The sequence below is a fragment of the Xenopus laevis genome, chromosome 9_10S (assembly GCF_017654675.1).
Source record: "Xenopus laevis strain J_2021 chromosome 9_10S, Xenopus_laevis_v10.1, whole genome shotgun sequence".
NCBI lineage: Eukaryota > Metazoa > Chordata > Amphibia > Anura > Pipidae > Xenopus > Xenopus laevis.
The window spans coordinates 95046459-95070875 of NC_054388.1; the positions used below are offsets into that span (position 1 = coordinate 95046459).

Sequence of the window (24417 nt, forward strand, 5' to 3'; positions counted from 1 at the left end):
TGGAGCTATACTTTGCTATATGTAAGGGTTGCTATTAACACAATATCAGTGTCCTTTGTTGCTGGTAACATGAACTGTGGAAAGTGACTCTCTCCTTCACATCAGCACTACCAGGCATTCTGCTAACGAGACTGACAGCATCTCCCCTTATCAGGCTGATGGAGAGATGCCAAAACATGCAGCAAAAGAGCTGATCCTATGCTATACCTGTAGATCAAATATATGCTTGGATGTCATTTCTCTATCTTTTATCTAAATGGTACATTCTCCTATCAAGAACCGACATTTTTCTCTATACAAGGAACTCCTCAAAATAACAGGGATTTGTGTTAAACATTAAGGGGCCGATTCACTAACTTTGAGTGAAGGATTCGAAGGTAAAAAACTTCGAATTTGAAGTTTTATTTTGGGCTACTTCGACCTTCGACTACGACTACGACTTCGAATCGAAGGATTCGTAGTTAAAATCGTTCGACTATTAGACCATTCGATAGTCGAAGTACTGTCTCTTTAAAAAAAACTTCGACCCCCTAGTTCGCCATCTAAAAGCTACCGAAGTCAATGTTAGCCTATGGGGAAGGTCCCCATAGGCTTGGCTAACTTTTTTTGATCGAAGGATATTCCTTCGATCGTTGGATTAAAATCCTTCGAATCGTTTGATTCGAAGGATTTTATCGTTCGATCGAAGGAATAAACCTTCGATCGAACTATCTGCGCTAAATCCTTCGACTTCGATATTTGAAGTCGAATGATTTTAATTCCTAGTCGAATATCGAGGGTTAATTAACCCTCGAAATTCGACTCTTAGTGAATTGGCCCCCAAGACCTGTCTGCTGAAGAGAATATGAGCACCAATTTTTCCGCCAGGGAATAAAAGCGTTAAAGCAAGAAAAGCCTGGTATGGTTATCCAGTTATCCAGTTTCTAAGTAAGAGGTCCCCAAACCTTCTTTTAACCCATGAGTTATAAAATTAGATGCAACATAAGCATGGAAAAATGTCCTCAGGTGGAAAATAAGGGCTGTTATTGGCTATTTGAGTCCCTGTGTGAGACAGGAAGTCTAAATGAGGCTTTACATGGCAGTACATATGGTTTTATGCAACCAAAACTTCCAAACCTCCAAACCAAGAATTAAAAAATAAGCACCTGCTTTCAGACCACTGAGTGCTAGGGGTTTGGTGAGCAACATGTTTCTGATAAGCCACTGGTTGGGATTCACCTCTCTAAGCTGACCCTTCAAGCAACAGGAACTGTAGCAATAGTAAGTCTTACTCTGCTTTCTTGCGCTTATGGTACGACCTCCTCCATGGATTTCTCCAATTTTTCCTCTTGGCCAGAGACAAGCCTGGAAGAAATGCTGCTAAGGAACCTTCTATCTGATCAGGCTTTCCACAAAGTGCATGTTCTGTTGAACAGTAGTAGGAGCATTCTCCATAAAAGCAGATGTTGTTAGCTGAAAAAAATCAAAATACACATTGTCAAAGTAAGATCTGTTCTAAATGACTGAACACAGCAAAGCATTATAGTTTTGTTATCAATTAATGCCATATTATATACAGTAGTTACAAATGTCATTAAGCAATTAATGTAGGCTTCCGGTTGAAAAATCTGTGGTTCATAGTTGGATTATCTTTGCCATGTCAAGGAAGGCTTTGATATAACAGTATTTTTGAATATTGAAGGTTTAACTATAAGGAATGCAGGAATTGTGACCATGTCCAAGCTATACGACCTAAGGGGCTCTATTGGCACAAGGAACTAGAGTTACAGAATTATACCACGGCAGAAAACAAAAGAGTAGGGAAAAATGGACAAAATAGAAAACTACTATTATTATGATATGAACAATGAAATGATGTAGAACAGGCTCAAGAAACTCATGGAGATTTGGGGGTAATGGTGCTTGGAGACAAGGTGGATGATGTATTTATTAGGAAGAAGTCTAAAATGCTTGTTAGTATCTTTGTGTGGTTTAGAATTACTGTCATTTACAACAATAGGTCTCAAATGATTGTTAAGGAATGCATTTTTTACACTGTTTGTAGGCAGATAAAAAGTTTTAAAAATCAACTCATAGGGGGTTATTTATCGTAGTCTGAATGTATCTCAATATTTTCTACTACAAAATCTGCTTTTCTACTACAAAATCTGTTTTTTTACATTTATTTATTATTACATTTTCCCGAAAATATGCTTTGCAGGAAAAAAATCAGATTTTCAAGATTTTTTGGATTTTTCATCTGATTTTCAAGATTTTTTCGGATTTTTCACCAGAAAACGCTGAAAATTTCTGGGTATTGCATGAAACCCAGCGCTCATAAAAAAATCATTGGGACTTCTCCCATTGACTTATATGCAATCTCGACAGGTCTGAGATGCCGTATTTTCTGATTTGGATTTTTCCATCCTCGGGGGTTTATTGAATTTCAAAAAATTTGTGATTTTAGTTAGATTTTATATAAAAAAAAATCTAATTTTTTTGGTGATTTTTGCATTTGGAGTTTAGTAAATAACCCCCCTAGAGTAACTGGCATAGTTTCTGAGAACATTGGTATAATTGTTAAAATCCCATTATATACCTATATACCACCTATATATATATATATACACAATATCCAACCTGGATATGTTTTTTTCTGACGCACATATTTATTTTTCAGACTAAACAATGTATCACTAGGTATTGAGAGCCATGATCCCATTCCCATCCCCTAAACACCAGTTAATACTTACAACCTCTTGGGTGGAAAGGTTGATTTATTACATAAATAAACTTCTAAAAGAGTCTTCCTTTGTTTCTTGTATTGTCTGTTTTGGAGAGCTGAGAAATGCAACCCAATAGTTTAAATGAAGCCTTGCAACCCCTTTAAGGCCAACAAATGATATTATTTGTATTATTGTTGTTGTTCATAATGATAAACATACATCTAGGCGCAGTGTTCAAATTACTATAATAGGCCAAGGCCTGCACATCCAAAATGTCTTAGTATACAATAATAATAAAATACATTCTTATAGAGCATTAAAATAGTATCTGGCTCCTCTAGTTGAGCTGAAAGCAGTGGGGTCAACTTAAAGGCCATATAGGGTTAGATTTAGGGTCAGTGGTTATTTGCTCCTCTGATAATTGTAATATTCTTTGAATACCAACCTAAAGGCCTATTAAGGAGAAATGAGGGGTGGACATTTGCAATCCAGTCAATATATTCTTAAATCTGTAGCAGGATAACAGAAAAGACACTGTTTCCACATACCTGTATCCTTGCTATGGAGCTAATGGGGCCCTGAACACTTTAGTGAGCAATGAAGTGGAGATTGAACGGAGCCTCTAAATTAAAGCATTGCCAGCAGCAAGATAAGACACTGCAAGCAAATTGTATTTCATTAGAATTAAGTTACTTCCAGAAAGAGCACTAGCCCTGAAATCAGTGCAGCTCCAGGAGTAAAAAGGGCCATTGGCTATTTACTAATAATTTAAAGGGATACTGTTGTGGGAAAACATGTTTTTTTTCCAAAACACAAATTTTACAGAAATAAAAAAGTGATTTGGTTAGAAGTTTATTGTAGTTTATTCATTTAATCTACTCCATAAAGCTTTTCATCCTATTACTTGCTGAAATAAAGGCTTAACATTGAGGTTATGTAATAAAAGACACTAGGGGTCATGTATTATTCCCCAGGGTGCAAGTGCGAGAGGGCAAAGGGGATAAGAGTACTGCTCTTAGTACTCACTTACTGAGCACTTGTGCCCCGGGGAATGCTGTTTTCTGCACTGAGCACTGGAACTTCTCAGCTCTACGTTAGCACTACATTAGCAATACATTAAGGACAGAAACACATGCTGCGATTCGGGGAGATTAGATGCCCGGCGACAAATCTCCTCTTCTTCAATGCGACTAATCTCCCTGAACTGCCTCCCTTGCCTTCTCGCCAGCTAGAATGTAAATCGCCAACGGGATGGCACTCGAAATGTTTCATTTTACGAAGTTGCCCGAAGTTTCCTCCTGAGGCAACTTCAGGTGACTTTGGAAAACTAAGCACTCCGAGTGCCATCCCGCCGGCGATTTACATTCTAGCTGGCGGGAAGGCAGGGGAGGCAGTTCTGGGAGATTGGTTGCCGGGCGACTAATCTCCCCGTATTGCATTGCGTGTCTCTGCCCTAAAAGGGTTTCAGATCAGCTTGTATTGGGAAAGGCTAAAGCATTTTTATTAAACAGCTAAAAGATTTGCTCAATAAGGCCAATGCATTAGATTTATAAGCATGCTGCAGTTAACATGTAATACCAAGCTGTTCAATCTTCATTCTGTTTTGCCAGTGCATTCCTGTGTATCTCTTCATTATTTCACTAGTAGCTATTAAAGCAGAGGGTTGGTGAACCTTATGCCAAATCCCCAGGCTAAAAAGTAACCTCCGGTGGTATTAATGCAGTTAAACATTGGTTTACTGTTATCAAGCGTTATAAATAGCGTTATGTCAGAAAGAGTAGCCCATTTGCAAATCTCCATTGGGAATACATTCTCACTGGTTATTAAACTTTCATCTACACACACATAAAATTTGGGGCAGATTTACCAAAATGTTAGAGCTTTATAAATACTCACCCACGTTCTATTCATTCCTATGGGATTGTTAGAATCATATTTATCAAATGGTGAGTTCTAACTTTCACCCATTGATGAATACATTTCTAAAAATGTTATAGGAATGAATAGAATAGAATAGTTTTTATTGATGAAGCTCTAAACTTTTGATACATCTGCCCCATTGGGCGAACCGATCTTGCCGACCAATCTAATCTCTGCTAAATCTGCTTCTTTATCACTGTCAAAGAGTAACAATTAAACTGTGGAATAAAGAGCTAAAAATGGATATGAATCGAAGAGGTGTTCAGCGAACTGGTGCAAACCAGGGTTGGAAGGTGAAGAGCACAAGATAGCTGCTTTTCAAGAATATGGCAAAATATTATTTAAACAAATTCAAAGGATATGTGCTGATGTGTTCAACTCTGCAAAACTCTCTAATTCAACTCACTCAACTCAAGGCATAGCACTACTGATCAATGGTCATTATCTGGGCCATTTATATTGGAATGTTTATAAAAAGCTCCATTGGATGAAATGCTATCCACTACCACATATTACAAATTGAGCTGTAATTTTCCACCCTTACAGACTGTGCTGTACTGAGCATCAATACATTATAGATCTATTATTACCTTTGCTTGGTTGAGACAAGAATTCCACTACTTGAAGGACAAACAATGACTGTTGGCAAGGCAAGCGGAGGGGGCTTCCCATACTAACCACTGATTTAAATTACATTGGAGATCATATTCTACAGCACGTATTGCCTTTACTGGAAACAGTTTTCACAATGACATTAAAGACAAGTCCAAAGAAAGAAATGCCCCCCCCTGCCTGGTCAACTGTTATGATTTAGTCTTCTTCAAATAGTTTCATGTGCCACATAAGCCTCATTAAAAAAGATGATGCACCCAGTGGTTTGTGAACTTGTTAAGTAATTGAGAATTCATAATAAGCCCCTGAGGAACTGGAAATGTCAGCTGAATCTAAAGACTCAGATATTCATTTTCAGCATTTAAAAACTCAACCCTCTGTTTTCTTGAAAGATATTCCGTGTTCGGTATCTTATTGAATTTAATAGACAGGGGTCAAGAAAATACCCTCCCTTATCCAGCAGTTTCATCTGGTCTTCATGACCCAGTCGACCAAAATAAATATCATTGAGCAAACACAACTGATAAAGTTTCAAATCAGAAGAGAAGACAAGTCATATATGTAGGCAATGGGTCCTAGATGGACTGAATGAGATTGTCCAATGTGTTCTTCTACAAGTATGAGATCTGTTATCCAGAGTGCTTGGGACTTCGGATTTCCAGAGAAGTAGTCTATCCGTAATTTTGATCGCCATACCTTAAGTCTATTTAAAGTCTATTTAAGTCTATTTAAGTCTATTTAAGTCTATTTAAAGATTTTATGTTTGATAACATAAAATAAACTCAATAGGATTGGTTTTGACCCAGTGTAAATTCATGCAGCTGGATGATCTAGTTTGGATCAAGTACAAGGTACTGTTTTATTAATACAGAGAAAAAAGTAAATGATTTAAAAAATGTATTATTTGACTAAAATGGAGTCTATGGGGCAAATTCACGAAAGGACGAAGCGCTTAACGCTAGCGTTAATTCGATAGCGTAGCACATTTTCGTTAATTCGCCGATTCACTAACAGATGCTGGTGTAAATTCGCTAGTGTTACTTCGCACCCTTACGCCTGGCAAATTTGCGCAACTGACGTAACTACGCAAATTCACTGACGCGCGCATTTTTCTGAACACTACCTTTTACGCCAGACTTCCTTCGCCACCTCAGACCAGGCGAAGTGCAATAGAGTAGATAGGGATTGCTTCAAAAAAAGTTAAAAAATTTTCTAAGTCCCAAAAAACGCTGGCGTTTTTTCCTTTTTATGGGTTCAGGAATGACATTTTATAATGTAGAGTGAATTATTTGCAGTGTAAACAATGTAATTTAGAAAAAAAACTACATCATAAAAATCATGACAAAATCCCTTTAACATTTGGTAAGTGTGGGATCCATATTTACCATAATATGTTTTTTTTAGGGGTTTGAAATAGGTAAAAAAAAAAAATGCAAGTAATTTGCATGCAGAAGATTTAGGCTACTCATGCTGACGTGTTTTCACTTTCAATGACCACTTAAATTAGAACAGCATTGCTTTTTACTTGGAAGCATGGAGAACAAAACCTTCAGTGTTCTGCTCTTAAACTGTGAGGTCTCCCAAACAGGAACACGGGAACCGCAATTACAAAATAAACATCACACCACGATCTGACCTTTGCAACTTGCAAATACAAATATGTTGTGGGGGTGTTTTTTTAAATAGCTAAATAGTGGGTAAACATGGTAAAATAACAGCCATCTTCAATCTAAGGCTTTCTAATAGTTGCTTAACTACGACTCCCAAACTCCTTCACAGGCTGCTTACTATTGAAATGATGTTTAATTAATAATAAGTAGGAAATTACTATTACTGTCAACAGACAGAAAAACATTGCTCTAAAATGTATGGTATTAGTAGCTTTACACTGATTATACATTGCTTCTGTGGGGCAGCTCTAGTTAGCTACCAGTTAAATGAGCATTTTCCAATTTACATATTTGTATTTTTTTATTTTCAAGATACTGTATAAGCAGTTTTAGACCAATAATACCTTCCTTTTGTCAGGACAGCTCTGGTTGGATACAAGAAAGTTAAATGCATTTTCCCAGTTTGAATGAATTGTTTTTACATTTTCAAGATATTAGCAGTTTTATATCTAATATAAGGAATTAAAAAAAGTAGTAGTAGTTTTTTTTTCTTTTTATTTATTGTGTTTTTCCAACATATACATACATTGTTTCTTCATATTCTTCTCTAATATCTAAAATAAACTATAAGGGTTGCGGCAGACGGGCAGATTCAGGGAGATTTAGTCGCCGGGCGACTAATCGCCCCTTTGCGATTTCCAAAGTCGGCAGAAGTTGCCTCATGACCAAGCTTCGGGCGACTTCGGAAATCGAAATGCCGCGAGTGCATTAGCACAGGCGATTCTTCATTCAAGCAGGCGGAATACAGACGGAAGGCAGTTCGGGGAGATTGTCGCCCTGCAGCAGAAGTGATTAGTCTCCCCGAATCTGCCCGTCTGCCCCAACCCTAAATCTAACACAAAAAAAAAGACCCACAAAAAAAAAAACTAAAATTAAAGTAAAGATTTTATACCTCCCAGGTTAGTTACTACTAAAGATAGTCCAAGAGTAGACAATATAGACTTTATGTTTTGGTCTTAGATAGCCAAAATGTATATGCTTCCTTTATTATTCTTTTCTCTTTCAGACTTCTTGGCACTGCTTTTTCATATTCTAAGTTATTAGTTACTTCTTGTTGTATTTGGTGGATATTTGGAATCTCCTATTTTTCAGTTAAAGTAGTAGTAGTTTTATACTTCTAGTAATCTGCTGCTGACTAAACAGGGACTAGAAGACTGATGCACGCAACAACTTCAGATTCTGCTCGGCACAGTTTCCAGTTCATTTACCTTTAAATCCACTTTAACATGCCTTTCTAATGGCGGTGTATACATTTGCTTGTTTTTCGTGTATTTCATGTGTTTTTTCATGAGTTTCCTCTCATAAGACAATTAAATGATAATAGAACATATAGAAGTTATAAGTAAACATTCTTCTTCACAAGTAACCCATTAGGCATAATCAAGTCAAGTGTTTCCCGCAGCAGTGCACCAAAAACAATGATTTCTGGTTCAAAAAGTGGCGATTTGCTTGATATTGTCACAATGACACTGAAGTTCAGGTCTATCGGTAACAGCAATGGCAGAATTATTTATGTGACAAGGGGGAACAATAGATTGTACACACAGCACTGAACATGGAAACAGGTTACAGGTAAGAGGAGCTCATGCACATAACCATAAATGAATAGTGAAGACCATTCTCAGAGTAACAAAAGAACAGGATACACATCTCAGTAGCAGCAAGCTTTGCATTGCAAGATGGATGTGGTTGATACCTTAACCAAGTGCACAAATAACTTCAGCTGCAGAATGTAACTTAGGGGCAGTGGAAGAAACCTTGAGGGTGTCACATCATGAGACGAATTAATAAGACCTACATGGCCCCCACTAGATACATTATCACTGAAATACTATGGAAAGTTCTGGAATCTATAGCTACGGCAGTGGGTTTTCCAGTTTCTTTCAGCTAAAGTCCTTTCTCCAAATGAAAGATCAAATGTATTGCAATGTTGAAGCAGCCCACTAGTTACTATATTTTCATACAGTGCATGAAATTTCCATTATTTTCTTTACCACTTACATCATCATTATCATCAATGCACAAACATAACATCTATAGTTGCAGCTTGGCTAATAGAGTTGAGCTGTTTACTGTTGATGGAATTGTATAAATCTTTACTTAAGGGGACCTGTCACCCAGACATAAAAAGCTGTATTATAAAAGTCCTTTAACAAGTAAGAAACCACATTCTTTTGGTTATTAAAACATCCATACTTGTTATAAAGGTATTTTAAAATTCCAGCTGTCAATCATATATTTCTTGCCCCTCCTCTATGCCTTAAGGTGGCCATACACTGAGAGATCTGCTCGTTTGGCGACATCGCCAAACGAGCGGATCTCTCCCCAATATGCCCACTGCGAGGTGTGTGATATCAGGCTGATCCGATCGTGGGCCCTAGGGCCTAACAATCAGATCATAACGATGGGTGAATACGTGTGTTCGGATTGCGGGACCACATTAATGAACAGATGCGGCCGCAATCCGACTGGATTTTTAGTCCTGCCCGATCGACTTTGGCCAGATATCAATTGGGGAAGCCCATTGCTGGGGAAGCCAATAAGCTGCTGACTCGGTCTATCTGTAGCTTTTATCGGCCAGTGTATGGCCACCTTTAGGCATACAGGCGGGGCAGGCAATTACTTTTACTTTCCATTCTACATTTCCTAGATGTTACTGCCCTTCCCACATTCTCCCCTCTTTCCAATTAATTGTATAGCCAGCACATGGGCAGAGGTTTCTGGTCCCCCATTCTGTCATATAAGCAAACTTTTGGGATGATGCAAAGCTTGCCTTAATAACAATGACTACAAAATGGCACCTGCCTGCTTGCTTTGATTGGGAGTTACAAGACTAAGAAAAACCAAGATTTAAATAATTTTTATAGGGTGAGTTAAGTTTATTTTGCTAGACTAAAATCATAAAATAGGAGTTGGAAACATTTCTTAAGGTGACAGGTCCCCATTAAGGTGGCTCCCATGGTTCCCACCTCTGAAGAAGAAGTCTCTGGAGAAGAATTCCTTTATTATGTATGAGCTTGGTTTAAGCTAATAGCCTCTTAAGGTAAACTGAAGATCACTGAAAATGGATATATACTTGTCACTTTTTGTGTGAGTTGTTAGTTATGGCTGGGGAAGCAGAGATAGTGCTTATGCTAATTTATCCTACACAATGACTTTTAGAAAGTGAAGAAAATTCCATGATTGCATTTACTTGGTACTAAACCTGATTTCCAGTGTTTCATGCCTTGATATCAAAATGGAAAGCCCGAAACCTGTGGATTTACCCGGGGGTGAGGCAGTTTGGGCCGGCTCCTGCACAAAATCTTACGGTCATGGGCCCCCGACCTAGCACTGCCTGCTTCCGGCGCCTAAATTTATAGACTCGAACATGCCCCTTTTGTGATGTCACTGCGGGGTGGGTGCGAGTCTATAAAGAGAGGGGGAATGGTGGGCCAGTTGCGGGTTAGGAGGGTGTAGGTTACGGTCGAGAATTTCTTGACCCACACACCACTAGAGTAGGTATAGGAGGAAGGTCATGGGTGACTGGTCTACAGCATGGTCACCATAATATCCCACTACTGCTGAAAATATGCTAAATATGGTACCAATATTTGCATGTTTGATAAATGATTGGTTCCAATTCATTGCCTGGTATAACCATATAAGTATTCTCAATTTTAGCCACATGGGGTAGTGTTCTATTAATTACATTATGAAAAAAATGGTGCTTCCACATACAGAGAAATCATGGGGCTATTGTTGCAGAATTATCTCTGTCCAAAAGTTTAATGAGTATATATGCATTTATTGGCGTTTAAAAGAAATGAATGTCCATCAACAGTTCCCACACCTTATGAGCAGATGGGACATACTACTGCTGATGTAATTAAAGATTGCTATGCAACACCACGTATGGATTATGCGAGAGGGCGTACATCCAAGCAGCGAGGTATTCAGTGAATTGTGCAAAAAATATCCTATTTTGTTGTTCAAGTGGAGCAATAACATTAGGCTGCCTCGTGTGAGTAATCCTTGAGAAAGACAATAGAGGAACGGAAGAGAAAGGCAGACACATATCTTGCCAGAGTAATTACCTCTCCCAGTTGAGAAGCAGTGATAAATGGTTGGAATATTCTCAGTAACCAATATCATAAGGAATAAGTGTATTAAGCTCTGACATTGTGTTATTTATAGCAATAGCTCCATAGCGTTTAGAAATCGGATCTTTCTTTCCACTGTATATTTTATCTTCATGTATACACAAATCGCCCATCTAGGCTCCAACGACTGAAAAAAAGGAACCCACTATGAGCTGAATTTGAGGATAATGGTTCGCCTAATAGTAAAGAAAGGCTGCTCTTTGCAGGGAGGCACATCCACTAAAGCTTGCCACTATTTAATTGGCTTACCACCATGGGATGCTGATTGTACAATACAAAGCAGGTTGCTTAAAAGCATGCTTGTCCTGGAAACCCTTTTGGGCACGGAGCTGTCAATCAGTATTCGTATATCAAGCGTATTAGCCACAGGGCAATGGAACCCACTTAGAAATTAATTTCAAGAGAAAAGCTGCTCCTGTAATCTTAGGGACATGCGTGTCTGGAGGCAGGGAAAGATCTTCCCTAAAGCTTTTGAGCAATATAATTGGCTTAAGCCACTGCTGGATTCCCCCTGTCCACTGCAGAATAAGTTGTTTTGCTCAGAGTGGAAAACATGGGTGCAGAGCTGTCAGTAACTATTCGGATTTATAAAGCTGAAGCTGAAAATTACAGGACAACAGTAAAAGAGGTTCCACATCAAATCTGTTAAATTAACAATAATGTAAAAGAAAAGTTTCTTGAAATTGCAGTTCACTCAGAAGTTGTAGCACTAGTAAACACAACTGCAACAACTGTTGAAGCATAAACAAATGATTGCCCTGACCCCCTCAGTGGTGGACTGGCCCACCAGGTACTTGGGAAAAGTCCTGGAGGGCTCCTCCAGCTCAATCTCCCCCTATTCAATCCAGCAACTGCTATCTCTTATATTCCAGTGTCTATGTCAGACATAGGCAGGACTGTCTTACTATATAAGCAATCACAGAATGCCAATTCGAGCACAGTCTGAGTTGGGTGACCATGCATAAAAATGTGCACAAAAGACCATTTTTTTTTAGAAATGAGATGGACATTGATTGACATTCTTTGCATCACTATTGGTATTACATAACTTCTTGCAGGCATTTGATTTCCCCTGTCATTCCCACCAATAGTAGCAGATGATACAAATATTGAAGCAGTGTCTGTTATTATAACAAAATACATTGTAGTTGGTTGAGAACCTCCAGTAGTTACACAGTCACTGAACCTTATCAGTTCTAATGGGCTTCCCAGCACTGACTTATATATGATACTATTGTTAACGTAGTTTTTCTGTACAATCAGTGTAAGTTTTAACTGTACCTGGTGAAATGAAGAAAGTTCTCCATAATGTCTTGTCCCTTGTAATGTCCCTTATTTCTTTAGTCATGTTTACCAATCTGCCAGCAACTGGTGGCACACGACGGAAACCGAGAATCCTGGAAAGGGTGGAAAATAGAAATTAAATGTTTGCCCCATGCATTGTTGCATTGTTTCTATGTTTCTATGTTTCTTTGTTTCCTACAGAAATTCTGCTGCCCAACTCGTGTATAAGGACCCAAACCTTACTCTTCTAAAGCTGGCCATACATCGTCAGATTAACTCATAATCAAGGTTGTCAAACAAGCAGATCTGGGCCTATGTGTCTGTCCAAATCGGTTGGCAGGTGGCCATCAACTAGTAGACTCTACCATAGTTTGCATCAACTTGCCAGTGCACTCCTTGTCCAACCGAAATCTGACTAACTTTTGGTCAGATATTGGTCTGCCAGGTCTGTCACTGGGCCCCATAAACTAACCAATAAGTTGCTGACTTGGTCTGGGGTCAGCAGCTTTCATCAGCTCAACCATGTAAAGCTACCTTTATTCACAGCCCCCACCCACCCCTAGACCCTTCCCATCCCTGATTCAACCATTGCTCACTGCCCAACACTCTCCATTGCAGGCCGGTACATTTTACTGAAAAGGGTGACAGCCCTAATTACAGTACACTGCAAAACTCTATGGATTTAGGCACTTACAAATGCAATTGCATGCATTCTGTACAGTTACACTATTCAAAAATAGGTACTTGCTATTAAAACACACACATGCAACAACACTAAAGGAAGCAAAATTGCATCCCTTAGAGCTCCTTTAAGCATTGCATATAGAACTACATGCACCATGTGCCAACATATGCTCCCCCACTCAGAAGTGCAAGTTAGAGGACATGCAAGAGAAGGTTTGGGTATGCCTACATGCCTTCTCCTGTCCCTTCATAAAATACAGCAACATTACCAAATAAGGTGCAAAAGTAAAAAAAAAAAAAACAACATGGTGGTTTGCACTTGGTTCTGCAATTTGCACCCTGCCCTAACTTTGTAAATGTGGCCCATGTAAATGAGGCCTCCAACCGCTCTTATGTGCGTTTTTTTTTTAAATATACCATGACCAGCATTAGTGATATACTGTATATTGTGTTGAATCCTTAACTAAGCTTCATAGAAACATGTCTGAGCATAATTTGCTTACTGATACCAAATTATTGCTGCATCCAACAAGCTGCATTTGATTCCTCTCTTGTGAATATGACAGCATATTATAGTGCACCAATTACCGGATAGTAGGAGCGGCATACATAAATATATTTGTTTGGATGCAGTTGGATTAGACTCGGTGGGACCGATATGCTAGTTTTTAGCTACCAGCTGATCCGGTTAATCTTATTTTAATTCTGGATAATTCTATAAGTATATTAGGCATGTCTTAACACCCCCCAAACAAATTATCCTTAAATTGTTAATCTAAACACCTGCACTAATAACGGCAGCAGTTCTGTTGGATTAAATGTGTTCATGTACATATGGTGCCCTAATTAGCAGGCCGGCTGATGAACTATGACAATTATCCCTGTATCTTCATCTCCAGACAACGTCTGACACACAGACAAGATTATCATCTGGGCCCCAGTTCATATGAAGCAGAATGCAGGCGAGATAGCGGCCACTCCATCTGCTTATTGTTTGGTTCACTGAAGCTCTATTAAATACGGCAGGGGAGGCTGCACTGTTGGCAAATCGTGGCTATTGCTCAGTGTTTCATTGCTCCATGTCATGTACATTATAGTTATGTTTATTCTAGACATTTTTTAAAATCAATATAGCAGCACATTGGGATAAAAGCAATATCCTATTTCATTATTTCAAGTTTAAACAGCACTTTGCAGGCTCTTGTGCTTGAATTCCCTTGTGAAACATGCCACAGGAAAAAATGTTCCAAGTCTCATAAATGAGATCTAGAGTCTAATACGAAATTTCCCTTGTGCATTTAATGCATGGCGTAGATCTGCTGCGCATGACAGCAGGTACATAGTTTCATGTAGGCAGAGGAAGCACTTTAACTGTCTCATTGACCTCTGTCCTTACAGTTGGGAGTAGGGTCAGGGTGTTTTTTTATAAAAGCAAATAGGCTACAGTATATATGATGTTATTATACTGGAATTAGGATCTACCTGTGTCTTAAGGGGGAACTGTCATGAAGATGAACATTGGGTGATAAAATCTAGTAGTGATTGACTTTTTTTCTACTGAAATACATTGACTGTCGGATGTAGATGCATAAACAAACTACACCAACTGACTTTATCTGATCCAACTTTACATTCTCGCCAGGGGCGTAACTACCGGGGGAGCAGGGGGTGCAACTGGGCCAGGGCCCGCACCCCCGCAGGCCCCCCCCCCCGGAAGATCGTGCGCGCTTGAGTTGGCTGCAGCAGCAGAGAAAAATCATGCAGACGAGGGTGGGGGCGGGCCCATCTGCACGTCCCGCATCAGGGCCCGCCCCCACCAAGTTACGTTACTGATTCAGGGGAATGAGATTTTGTAGGATCCTACAAATCTAGAGCTGCTGTATGGTGTTGGGTGACATGATCAGATAAAATATGATCCACAAAATTGAAACAAAATCTCACGCGTAGTTTTACCCTCATTCATGCACATGGCTCGTTATAAGACCACCTTTCTAAACAGAGCCCTGTGACTAATTAAACGTGTAAGCAATTAGATGCAGGGTTGGACTGGTGGGTGCATGGTCCCCCCGGCTGTCACTCCAGGGGCATCCACACCCTCCAAGGGGCCCCACACGCCCCCTACATGGGCCCGCTTCTGACCCTCCTTAGATGTAGCATGTCCATGGTCTTTCCTATACCCTAAACTCTCCACTTGGGCCCTAACTTGCAGAGTACCCAGCGAATTACTAACCCCTTCTCACTCGGTGGCGCACCAGATTGCCTTTGCTAGCTGTTTCCACTCTTACAACCTGATCTGTTAAAAGGGAACTAATTTACAAGGCAAAAATGTTCCTTACATTGCCAATCCCATACAAGCAAGAGTGCATTCAACCCTTCACCTTGCTGTTGCTCAGAAAGCCATCCAATAGGAAGACAGCAGGCATTTTATTGTACCTGGCTGCACAGTGGAGCTCAGCATGTGCTTATTGATTCAAAACCATAGGAGAAAATGACGCCTCTGCATTTTACCTCTCCTACTTTTACTCTCACGTTCACAGAGCTAAGAAATATAACTGGCAAAGCAAGTGGAAATATAACTCTTGTCTTTTGACGACAAGACTTTGGAATGACAGTTACCTGTCGAGGTGAAAAGAAGCAATCTCAGAATTGTGCCGCTCATAGTCCGAAAAATAAAAAAAGTCAGGTGGAGTCTCTTGTTCTCTTGTTTGCCTAGAAAAACAAATAATAAAAGAAAGTGTCAACAGTGTGTGTGCCAGGCATATACTGTGTAGCAAGAGAGCAAACAAAGCATGCATAGTAATACACGTCCTTCATACATGTTAATGTGTCTGTTACATATACATTGTGCATTCCAAGGCAATTCGACTACAACATTATGTAGGATGGTAATGTTATGCTTTACTGGAAAACGTTGGATTGCAAATAAAACTTGGTAAAGAAGTGAATAGTTCACACTGAATTTTTTGATTCTTAAAATTAACTTGGCTTTGAAAGAAGCTATAACTAAACAAATTACTGATTCATAAAGGAATTTAACCAATGGAATACCAATGCCAACACAGATTTCTGAGCTCTCTCTCTCTGTATAGCCTATGATAAGAACTAAGAGAATGTCATTGCAAATGTGCGTGCCTCTTATTGCCTGTAAGGAAATTACTGGTTCAGTGCATGGCTGAGCTGGTATGGATTTGCTGATGTTGGTGCCGTTGCACCGAGAACCAGTGCAGGCCCAAAAGACACAGTTGACATCAGAACTAGTGATCAGCTACAAAGTTTTGACAAATATGGATTCTGCATTATGCAATCTGTGGATTTTTTTTGTGTGAAAACAACAAACACTCAAAAATGGCCATTTACTTCAATGCATTTTGCATAAAAAATTTACCCATTTCCCGCAAAGTGAAGTGGGACAGATTCCAGAAATTTAGGCCCACTCTCTTACACACTGATGTCTATGTTCCTCTGCCAGTTAGTTAGTTGACCTCTCTGCTGGTCACTATATGTTAATCTGTAGTGATATGTTTCCTGATTTCATCTCTGTTATGACTTTTGGCCTGTTCCAGACACTGTTCGATTGCTACATGACTTGACCAATTGCCTGGACTTGGTCTTCATCTGCCTTCCTGTATCAGAGTTTACCTTTTTGCTCTGCCTGCCTGTGTCAGTACCTACCTTCTGCCTTGTCTTTAACTTTAATTAAGTGTTCCTGTTTTATAAGCATCTGTCCTGCCTGTTTCCCAGTTTAGTTTTCTCCTTGGTTCTCACCCCTGGTGGTCTGTAGTGGCCTCTAGTCAGGCTCAGACTGGGCCAGCAGGACACTGTGAAAAAACCTGGTGGGCCCCACAGATCCAGACCCGCTCTAGATGAAACCCTGTGTACTGCCCCCACTTCACCCCCAGCCCTGATCGCAGCCGCAAACAAAAAAAACAAGGCATGTAGCAAGGTTAGCACTAGCGGTTGGGGGTTGTGTCACCAGAAGGAACTCAAAGCTGGAACACAGGGCCTGGGAGGTATAGGGGAGCCCAAAGGCAGTAGCACTGGTGGGCACTGGACCCCCAATGTCCAGTACTACTTCTGGTTTCCTGACACTGCCTATTTCAGCGAGCCTTGCCATTGATATCATTCTATGCCTACTAGACTGCTCTGCCAACCCTACTGACTTCTTCTAACTGGATTATTAAAAAAGCTGGAGATCTGTACAAATTGAGAGATATTGGCTTTTTTGCATTTCTACTGCAAGAAGCGTGAGTGACATCTTTACAGGCACTTGTAGAAGTACTGTATGTATCCAGCTTTTGATAGTTCCATTTGACAAGTGGGAAAAAAATAAAGGTATAGTATCACTTAAATATGGTGACTAAGGGTTTCTAGGCACAATCCTGATAGAAGGGTTTACATTAATTCCTAAGAGGCAAACTACAACCTATGATTTCTCACAATCCACCCATTTAAAGGATAAAGGTTTGGCAATTGTCTCTGTCTGGCACTGCCCATTTTAATCCAAAACTCAACAAGGAAAGGATTACCCAGGTAGAATTGTGATGCCAACGAAAATACCCACTAATCCTTCAGTAAATTGTGAGAGCCCCTTCTTTTGTTCACTGTTACTACAGTAACAGAACAAGAACACAAATATACAATGTCAAGACACAGCCAGATCCATAATAAGTAGTGCCTGATTTATTAAAGAAGCTGAGACTGCCTGGTATTCCCATGTCATTCACATTGGTTTCTTCTTCCTATTAGTGCATCTACCTTGAAAAGACTCTGACAGCCCCCCTACTAAGTGTTAGAAGGCTGGAAATCCATTGTCATTGCGGCCTGCTGCTTAGTATTCTCCTAAAGATGACTGGGAAGCTTGTTGCGAGTTACAAGAGCTTCTGCACTGACGCTGCACGCCTCTCTAATAATGCGGCTTCTAATGAGGTCATCTCAAATGAATTTGTCCTTTGAGGATTAATATTGCCAAGAATATCAAGAGGAGCATTTTTACAGCAACGTACACATACTGTACCACTCCCGTACCAACCCCCATTTTACGTTTTTTCAGAGGACCAGGAAGAAATCGTATAAAATCCAGGAAAATGCAAAATGAATTATGCATAACATATTGATGGGACCACAAACAAAGACCATGCTTAAAATCAGGGGATGAAAAATTGTGATATCCATTTATTGCTAAATTGAATAGTAAGATTGGGGGCCTTATTTATTAAAATTAGAATTTTTCTGAGTATTCAAAGAAAAAAAGTCTGACAAACTTGAATCCACGATTGGACCTTATTAATTATGAAAAAAGCATGATTTAATCTGATTGGGGACAAACTAGATACAATCGAGTAAAACTTAGGATCGTACAATTTTTTCAGCCTTTTCCCCGAAAAGTCCAAATTTTTTTCCCTATAAGAAATATTCAGATTATCGGGCTAAATCCAGTGCAGACCACAGAAACTTAAAAATGGGATAAGGACCTATCCCATTGACTTATATACAATCTCGGCAGGCCTGAGATGGAGGATTTTCGGATTTGGACTTTTTCTATCCTCGGGTTATAATACATCTCAAAAAATTAAAGTTTTTTTTTCCCACTAAAAATTCGGATTTTATAGTAAGAAAAACATTTTATTTTCTAGTTTTTTGAATTTGGACTTTAATAAATAACCCCCAAATGGTAGGGATAAAATGACATACGATCAGCATTAGTGATGGGCGAATCTGACCCGTTTTTTTCTGACATGGGTCATTTTTTTGGAAGCACAACAATTCTTTTCATATGATGAAGTCTATGGGTGTCTTTTTTGCGGCAAAACCTGGTTGAAAATTTCACTCAACACTAATTAGCATATACAGGTATAGGATCTCTTATCCGGAAACCCGATATCCAGAAAGCTCTGAATTACGGAATGGCTGTCCAAATAATCCAAATTTTTAAAAATGATTTCCTTTTTATCTGTAATAATAAAACAGCAGTTTATACTTGATCCCAATTAAGATATAATTAATCCTTATTGGAAGCAAAACCAGCCTATTGGGTTTATTTAATGTTTAAATGAATTTCTAGTAGACTTAAGGCATGAAGACCCGAATTACGGAAAGATCCGTTGTCCGGAAAACTCCAGGTCTTGAGCATTCTGGATAACAGGTCCCATACCTGTACCACCATATGAATGCCTCTTGGCATGTCCTGAAGGCAGTATATAAGAGTACTGTACATAATAAGAACTCATAGTTCTACCTTTTATTAGTAGATATATACAGTTATTAATTAACATGGTATTTGTTTGTCCCTTTCTGCACTGCTGGTTCTGAATCTTAATACATTATAACTGAAGACAACCTTCCTCCAGCCAAAAAAACCTAACATACATTATAACAGAAGACAACCTTCCTTCAGCCAAAAAAACCTCACATTCCCACAATTCCCTGCAGACGTATTCATAGGTGTTTTAATCATACTACACTGCTTGAGAAGGGCAGAGAACAGAAAGGGATGGACAAATACTGCTTTCCATTTCAATTACATATAAATATGAATTGATATGTGTGGGCAGTAAAAAATAAAGGTGGATTTGAGATTTGAATAATTGACAGCTAGTTGCAAGGCAGACTTGGAATTAACACCTACCTTAATGAGATGTTACTTCCAGGCTTCCCACGCATGAAACTGACACTCTAATGCCATTACTAATGTTGAAAACAGAAGGTCTCTACTCTAGTCAATGAAGTTACAAGAGCTCATCTAAGAGTTTAGTTCCCCTTTAGTGAAAGTGGTGCCTTTTTCTCTTTTTGTAAAGCTTTTACATAGTGGTGGGAACGCTGTTGATACCAATGACAAACAAACGATGAGTATCCTCTTACACTTTTTTCAGAATAACGGGCAGAATTAAAAGCTTGTGCTTAATCCTGGCAGTTTAGCCATCTGCGGAAGCTGTAATTGTTCCTTACTGCTGCATAACTGGCATATGGGGCATCTATTAAATCACTGCATGAACAGTACATTCTCACAATTTTCATTTTTCCTAATAGCTGCCTGCAGCTCCGGGTGCTCCCACTATCTTCATCATTAGCTCGGCATCTTCCAGACACATCTTCCTCTTGCTAATCACCCTGAAACATCAAAACCCACAACCTTCAGACACTTTGACTGCTGTGTTGGATTCAGGTGTCCTCTCCCAACTTACTGTAGGTAACATACTGTAGTAAGTTAGGTTGAAAAAAGACACACGTCCATCAAGTTCAACCTTTTAACTCTATTTTAACCTGATTAACTGCCAGTTGATCCAGAAGAAGGAAAAAAAAACATTTGAAGCCTCTCCAATTTGCCTCAGAGGGGGAAAATTCTTTTGCTGACTCCAAAATGGCAATCGGATTAGTCTAGGTACTTGTCTAATTATTGCAGAGATAAAGGAAATAGTTGTATTGACTTGGAGTCAGTCAGATGGTATTGATAGAGTCAACCACTAGCTGGTCCCTTGTATGGGCTAAAATGATCAGCTGATGATTCAGCTGATATCTAATTGGCGTTCACTGGGAAGGCTACAAATCCTTCTGCAGAGAACACATTGGCCTATGGATATTGTCCTTTCCTCATGGGTTCTTCAGCCCTCCCCTATATGAAGCCTTTCTTGACTCAAGGAATTGGGCCAACCCAAATGGTTGCCCAAACTGAGATAAGAACAAGTCACTTTATATATGTAAGTCTTGTTTTATACCACCTTGTTATCCTTTTATCATTTATTTACAGCTGCTGAGAAATGAGCCATACTGGTAAATGGTAGGTTACATTTTCACTTCTTCATAATAAAAACAAGATGAATTTTATTTTTGGCATAATTTCTCCATTTTCCTCTCTATTTTCTCTTCAGATCAGACAAAACCGTGAGATAATGTAGTGCCATTAATGCGGCAATGATTCAGCTATTCTCATTTCCCTAAGAGGCTTGGATCTCTGCTTTGTTTCCATGCAATGAGGCATTTTACAGCTGCAAACATTATCAAGATAAATACTCTTCACACTTTGAATCTTCACCTTAAATAAATATGAGGCATCCATGAGCTGTGAAACTACGTTTTGTTTTAGTCCTCCAAGAACAAAAGCTTGAAAGCAGAAAGAAGAAGGAATCCCGGGCAATTTAGTAAGGCTATTCTTCCTACTTGTATCAAATTACCCCCTTAAGCCCTCCTTTCAGCTTAACCCTAAAACAAGTCTTGTAAAGAACCAGAAATAGTATATTAAAATAGATGTGACCATTACTGGTAATGTTGTATATTAAAATGTCAGCACCTCCTCCTTTAAGTCTCATGTACCTCTAAGATTAAACCCCTAGGGGTATTTAACTCAACTTTTACTCACTATAATTAAAAAAAAAATTTGACCAAGCTCCCAAACCCGAGTCCCCTTAATTTTACCAACACATCTCCTCCAAAAATAGATACAGGAAAAAGTTGTGCTTCAATTCGAATCGTGCACCTTTTTCAAATTGTTGCCCTGAAAACTCGACTTTATCGATTTGTCGCCTCAGCAACTTGAATTTATCAAACAAAAACCAGCATCAAACAGGGCGAAACTACAGAGAATCCAAAAGTAAAAAACATGTTCCAATTGTTAAAAGGACCATCTGCCATTTACGTCTATATGATTTCGACAGGTTTTAGCTAGAGTATTTTTAGCAGCTTCAGAGCATAATAAATCTGAGTTTTCTACGTTTTCTTTTCGTCTAAAATGCCAGTTTTTCCCCTTAACAAACTTGAACCGAAAAATTATAAGTTTAATAAATAGGCCCCCTAGTGTTACTGTCAAAGGAAATCACAGGTATAGAACCTGTTATCAGGCATGTGCGCAACCTGGGGTTTTCAGATAACAGATCATTCTCTATTTTGGATCTTCACACCTTATGGGGCAAATTCACTAACCTGAGGAAATTCGCCACACTACGCCAGGTGAAAATTCGCCAGGCCAACGCTAATTCACTAAAATGCAAAGTTGCGTCCAGGGCGTCGAACGATGGTGAAGTTTCGCTAGCGTTAATTCGGCAAGCAAAGTGAAGTTGCGCTAGTGTTGGCTAATTTGCATACAGCGGGAAGTTAAATTTCAATGGACATATATGATGCAGCAAATACATTACACTACACAAGCCCAGGGAACCTTAATAAAATAAAATAGAGTTTTTATATTGCCCTACACATGAGCCCAGTGTATAGTTTATGTGCCATATGTTAGGAAATGTAGGGGGGAAGCCGGGTACCCTAAAAAAAAATTACGATCTTTTGCAGCCTATCACCCTGAAAAACGGAAAACTTGCCAGCGTTTTTTGGGACTTTGCCTGGTCTGAGGTGTCGAAGGCAAGTCTGGCGCAAGAGGTAACGTTCATTAAAATCCGCATCTTAGTGAATTTGCGTAGTTACGTCCATTCACCAGAGCGAAAATTAGTCTGCCGTTAGAGTGCGAAGTAGCGCTACAGTCTATCTCCTTCGCTAGCGAATTTACACCAGCGAATGTACGTACATACATACATTAACTCAGCTGAGGTGCCAAGGCTAATGGGAAGGTGCCTAAAATGTCCTTTTTTTTTAATCAGGAATGTTGATAGGTATGTCTTGAGAATGGTGGAGACCACGTTTTATCCACCAAGTTCAACCCTCCATTGGACCACAATTGTGACCGCAGATCTACAGTTCACACACTAGGGTTCATTTCAATAAGAACCTAGTTGATGGACCTGTGTGTTTTTGCAGATTTGTATGAACCTAGACTACCTCCAGACACAGGGAAGACATGAAAGCCCCATACCCTGGCCAGAATCGAACTCAGGACCCCAGTGCTGGCTAACCACATGCTCTTATGCAGTGTCTTAGGAAACTAGACTACCTGTAGATATGGGGAGGACATACAAGCCCCATATTCTGGCCAGAATTAAGTCTAGGAACCCAGTGCTGGGTAAGTACACGCTCTCGTGCAGGTACTGGTTTAATATTATGTGTGTTGCATTCACTTTGCACTCTACTATAAAGTGCTGATGATTAAATTGTCAGTTGGCCAATAACAATACAAATCAGTGGCAAGTCAGGTAGAGAATAAATCATCTTTGCCGATCGCCCAGGTTTTATTTTGCATTGCTTTTTCTCTTTAACCTTCTCACACATTCATAAATCTGACCTGCAGTATTCTAGCAGCACAGCTTGTCTCCCAGCATGCCTCAAGTGCTGCTTTCATAAACCACAGGTTCAGGATTATTTGGAAAGGAATATGCTAAGGAAGACAGAACATTATTTTTTAAGAACGTGATATATTTTCAGATAGTAAAAAGACAGACCTTTGGCAGGAAACATAGGTTCATATCATACATGGCAGCTATTATTGCATCGTTATAATACCAAGCATTTTTTTGTTGAGAATTTTATCTGACTTATTTCTTGGATCTTTTTTTAACATTCCATAAAGCTAATTAAGGGCTAGGCTTGGAATGTGCTAAGGATATACAGATATATATATATATATATATATATATATATATAGATTTCAGCAGAATGGAAGTGTTTTTGTCATACTGGAAAAATTTTCCAAATATTTTCGACAAAATATAAAGCAGTACCTAAAGTACAGAAGGCTGGATTACAGACCATCTGTGTGTCTAATATACAGTGTAATCAAGAAGATTTATTTATAAAGGAATACATTAGGGGTCATTTACCAACTCAAGAGCAACTAGTTATTTTGGAAGCATATCAACATAATGCACCCAATGTGTCAAAATGTGTCAAAACAGACACAACTTAGCTTGCATTTGATGCAAATTGGGTAGAAGTTGGGTGCAGTTGGGTGCATTTTTATAGTGGCAGTTGTATCACATCCAGAGCGAACATTCAAAGTGGCATTTGCATCCAATTCACTTGGCCAAGACTGGTGCCCCTACAAACTCATTGTTGGAACCTGCCAGGTCTAGAAGTTTATTAGAAGAGGCATGGTGGGTGCATGGGCAACCATGTGGAAGCAAAGGAGGGTGCTTGTTAGTTAATGAATAGTGTCAAAATGTGCGTCTATTTTAGAGCTCTCTCAATTGCTCTCCATTGCATCCATTTTACAGCAGCTGCTCTTGCGTCCTAATTTCTTGGGATTTCAGAGGACCCCTGTGTGCTGGGCCCCTTTATTAACTTTATTTTGTAAGGGTTGTCCCTGCCTCTTTTAAAGTTATAGTCCACCTTTGAAGAAGAAAATTGTTATTCAACCCTAATTCAAAAATGCTAGCTGGAGGGATCTCAAAAATATTATATATTATATTTTATATTTTGTTTCCCATCAGGTTGTATTGTTTATTTTTAGTCTACACCCCCCCCTTCAGTTCCTGTTACCTCTTAACTCTTTAGAGTCATCCTACTCAGGGTCTCTATTTCCATTTCCAA

The 24417-nt window shown here is 39.2% G+C and overlaps 1 protein-coding gene and 1 long non-coding RNA gene across 2 annotated transcripts in view; one reads left to right on the forward strand and one right to left on the reverse strand.

Annotated features, from left to right (window-relative positions):
- The window catches only part of LOC121398833, a 58283-nt gene extending 37079 nt beyond the window's left edge, over window positions 1–21204 (forward strand). Inside the window, exons 2-3 of the long non-coding RNA XR_005964539.1 lie at window positions 20762–20791; window positions 20883–21204. This is a non-coding gene — a long non-coding RNA (uncharacterized LOC121398833). The remainder of the gene's footprint in view (window positions 1–20761; window positions 20792–20882) is intronic.
- fam20c.S (family with sequence similarity 20 member C S homeolog) overlaps window positions 1–24417 on the reverse strand; it is a 128384-nt gene that overhangs the window by 22593 nt on the left and 81374 nt on the right. Inside the window, exons 4-6 of the mRNA XM_018239164.2 lie at window positions 15634–15726; window positions 12331–12446; window positions 1272–1452 (exon numbers count right to left, since the gene is read on the reverse strand). Of these exons, the coding sequence (XP_018094653.1) occupies window positions 1272–1452; window positions 12331–12446; window positions 15634–15726 (390 nt within the window). The remainder of the gene's footprint in view (window positions 1–1271; window positions 1453–12330; window positions 12447–15633; window positions 15727–24417) is intronic.